Here is a 3,341-nt window from a genome sequence, read left to right as displayed (position 1 = left end):
ATGAATTGCAGGTAACATTGGACAATACTTGATTATTACTTTCAGGCAGTAGCAATAGGTGATTGCAGGCAGTAACAATATGTGCAGTAATAATAGGTGATTGTTACCAATACCTGATTACCACTGGCATGTAGTAGCAATCCCTGATTGCCACTGCCAAGCAATAACAATAGGTGATAGTAACAATTATATTTACTATTAAAACACAAAAGATTATGGATGTCTCATCTTGATTTTTTATGTTTTATGTTGGTTATTATTTAACATGTTTATGGAATGAAAATTACCTAAATTATGATTTTTTTTATTTTTTATTGTAGTTTTTGTACCAATTGACATTGAAATGAAGAAGAAAGAAAGAAAGAAAAAAAAAAAAAAAAGCATTTTTTAAAAACACTGTAGCGTGCTACAGTAACACCGTTACTGTAGCAGTGCTGGTTTTTTAAAAAGTGGGCCGCTACAGTATTTTACTGTAGCGTATGGGCCGGATGAACAGTACATTTTAAAAAATGGACTTTAAAAAAAAAAACCCAATAATTTATTGTCACTTTGAAAGATTAATTAAAATAATGGTTTTATGACATAAAGTTGTATAGTGTATTTTTCTTGAAATTACTAGATAAAATGACCATAATATGATAAAATGTATCTTGATATCCATATATCAAGATGTAATTTGCTAACTGATCGTCCATTGTACTAAAAAGAGAAATATTGGTACTAGCATTATGTGTGCAATTTCATACTTTAATAATAATAGATATTTCCTCATAATAGATATTAAAGAAACTCCACTTGCATTAAATCCATTATCTAAGTCCCTAACTGATAATCATAAAAATATTGCTTTCTTCCTTCCTAAGCAGAGAAGAGCGAAAGGAAAATTCAAGATCGAGAACCAAGAAAATTGAAGAGGCCGGAAATGCCACTTTCTTTTGCTTCTCAGATCCTCATCATCTTATATGCTCTCGTCGTTTTATTGGTAAGCTCTTACTGAATTTTCACCCATTAATATTCATCAAAATTTTCCCGACTTTGAAATTTTATTTTTTCTCTGTACTTAATTGTGTCGGTTTATGAAAGAACGTACTTATGATTACAATTACTTCTAAACATGTTCTAATATTAGTACTTTGATACTTTGAGGTATAAAAAATGTGTGTTTCTATAATAAGTTTAGGTAAATTATAAACATTGTGCTTCATTCGAAATGCTTGAAAGTTTGAATTTATGTCAGATTGCACAAGGAAATAGTGCCAGGAAGATTACTCATGTTCCAAATGGGAAAGATATGAATGAAGAGCACTTGATTGATCGTTTGCAACAACATGCCATGAAAGACCGTCTACGCCAACCTATTGACAGTACTTCTAATCAAGGCAATGATAATGGTGGCGATGACAATAACCACGATGATAATGATGATGAAGATCACGATATTCATTCATCATCATCATCATCATCATCATCTCACATGGGGCACATGGACCCGGCGCTAAATGTTTTCTTCACCGCGAAAGATCTGTTCGTCGGGAAAACAATGCCCATATACTTCCCCAAAAATGACCCTTCTACATCTCCCAGATTGCTGCCTAGAGAAGAAGCTGATTCCATTCCTTTCTCACTCTCAAAACTTGCATACCTCCTTGAGTTTTTCTCATTCACCCTAGACTCTCCCCAAGCCAAGGCCATTGAATACACACTAACCCAATGTGAGCTTGAACCCACCAAAGGAGAGACCATATTATGTGCCACCTCCCTAGAATCCATGCTTGACTTTGCAGGTGGCATCTTTGGATTGGACACCCAATTCAAGGTCTTAACCACTACCCATCTCTCAAATTCAACTACCCTTTTGCAAAACTACACCTTTTTGGAAACACCCAGAGAGATCTTGGCTCCCAAAATGGTTGCATGCCATACCATGCCTTACCCTTATGCAGTTTATTATTGCCATGGCCAGGAAAGTGAGAACAGGCTGTATCAGGTTTTGTTGGGTGGTGAGAATGGAGAGGAGGTTGAAGCTGCTGCTGTTTGTCACTTTGATACTTCTCAGTGGGACCGTAGTCACGTGGCATTCCACGTGCTCGGGATTGAACCTGGAAGCTCACCTGTCTGCCACTTCTTTCCTGCTGATAATCTAGTTTGGGTGCCATTGCCAGCTTAGTATTAATTATAGCATGTAGTGTGTAGTATGTGGCTGCGAATTTGTGACTGAATGTGGGATATTTAGTGCATGTTAATTATGCTTATGTGCCTAAGGAATTGCGTACTTTGTGCAGCTAGGGATGTCTCTTTTTGTTTAAGAAAGTTTATGATAGCATATATTTTGAATTTAGATTATATGTTTGTCTTATTTTTACTTGTTTTAATCATAAAACATGCAATATCAATTCAAGAATTTGTGGAACTCTATACACACATAAAAAGTGCTACAAATTCATTTCTTTATTTGCTCCATGTACCATTGGAAAATGAATACACGAATATGATCAAAATTGTGTTCCCTAACAATTTGAAGAAAGTCCAACTCTGTGTGTGGGTTTGATTGGGTTTTATAGCAATATTCTTCAACTAATTGCGTGTGTTCTACTTTGCCCCTCAAATTTTATTTGGTCTCATTTTTCTCAATTTGTGTGTTATTTTATTCCAATATATCAGTTCTGTTAACTTTCTCGCCTCCCATATTAACTTGACGTATAAACTTAATTCAATCTTTATAGGGGTATTTTTGTCGGCACAAATCTGAAAATAAAAAATCAAATTCAATCATGAGAAACGAAATACACCTCTAAAATTTTGATGTCAAACCTCTGCTAAGAAAAATCATATTAATGATCCATTCACTAAATACGTACTCCTAAATCCAAAGTCTATTTGAATGTTAGGTGTTTAAAATACTATTGGTCGGAGTGATTAATGCATGCCTTTTATCTTTTATTATTATTATTTTTTTTGTGGTGATTAATGCCTTTTATCTTCGGTATAATAAAGAAGAGCGGATTTGGATCCTCTGTTAATCTATTGTATGCTAATTTCATACTAATCAATCAAAATTATGTTGCTTTACTGTGTAAGCTAATGATCAAAACCATTCATTTTTTAAATCATCTTTCAAAGATCATTTCTACAAAAAAATTAACCAAATCGAAAAATTATTAATTTAGTCATGTACCTGTTATCAAATAAATATACGGTTTTAGTAACAGTACGTTAGACTCACTATTTGTTTATTCAATAAAAATTACATAAGCAAACGATTTCCGGAACATGTATTTTTAGGAGCAATTTAGGAAGGCTAGTACATATCAAGTGACCCAATAAGAGAAGGACAATATGGG

The 3,341-nt window shown here is 33.8% G+C and overlaps 1 protein-coding gene across 1 annotated transcript; it reads left to right on the top strand.

Annotated features, from left to right (window-relative positions):
• The first annotated feature begins 842 nt into the window (after nucleotides 1–842).
• LOC147276928 (BURP domain protein USPL1-like) lies at nucleotides 843–2,337 on the top strand. Its single transcript, XM_086254439.1, has 2 exons — nucleotides 843–982; nucleotides 1,238–2,337. Exons 1-2 carry the CDS (start codon nucleotides 923–925, stop codon nucleotides 2,165–2,167), a joined length of 990 nt encoding a protein of 329 aa, XP_086110565.1. The 5' UTR covers nucleotides 843–922; the 3' UTR covers nucleotides 2,168–2,337.
• Nucleotides 2,338–3,341: the final 1,004 nt, after the last annotated feature.

Source organism: Dryas octopetala, chromosome 8 (genome assembly GCF_963921425.1).
Source record: "Dryas octopetala chromosome 8, drDryOcto1.1, whole genome shotgun sequence".
NCBI classification, from domain to species: domain Eukaryota; kingdom Viridiplantae; phylum Streptophyta; class Magnoliopsida; order Rosales; family Rosaceae; genus Dryas; species Dryas octopetala.
The sequence above is the reverse complement of the archived record's forward strand: the minus strand, read 5'-3'. Positions and strand labels throughout refer to the sequence as shown.

Bases quoted from the DNA above. Each gene is read 5' to 3' on its own strand.
- LOC147276928 (XM_086254439.1), top strand. From the start codon at position 923: ATGCCACTTTCTTTTGCTTCTCAGATCCTCATCATCTTATATGCTCTC. The intron at 983-1,237 runs GTAAGCTCTTAC...AATTTATGTCAG, and splicing joins ATGCTCTCGTCGTTTTATTG to ATTGCACAAGGAAATAGTGC.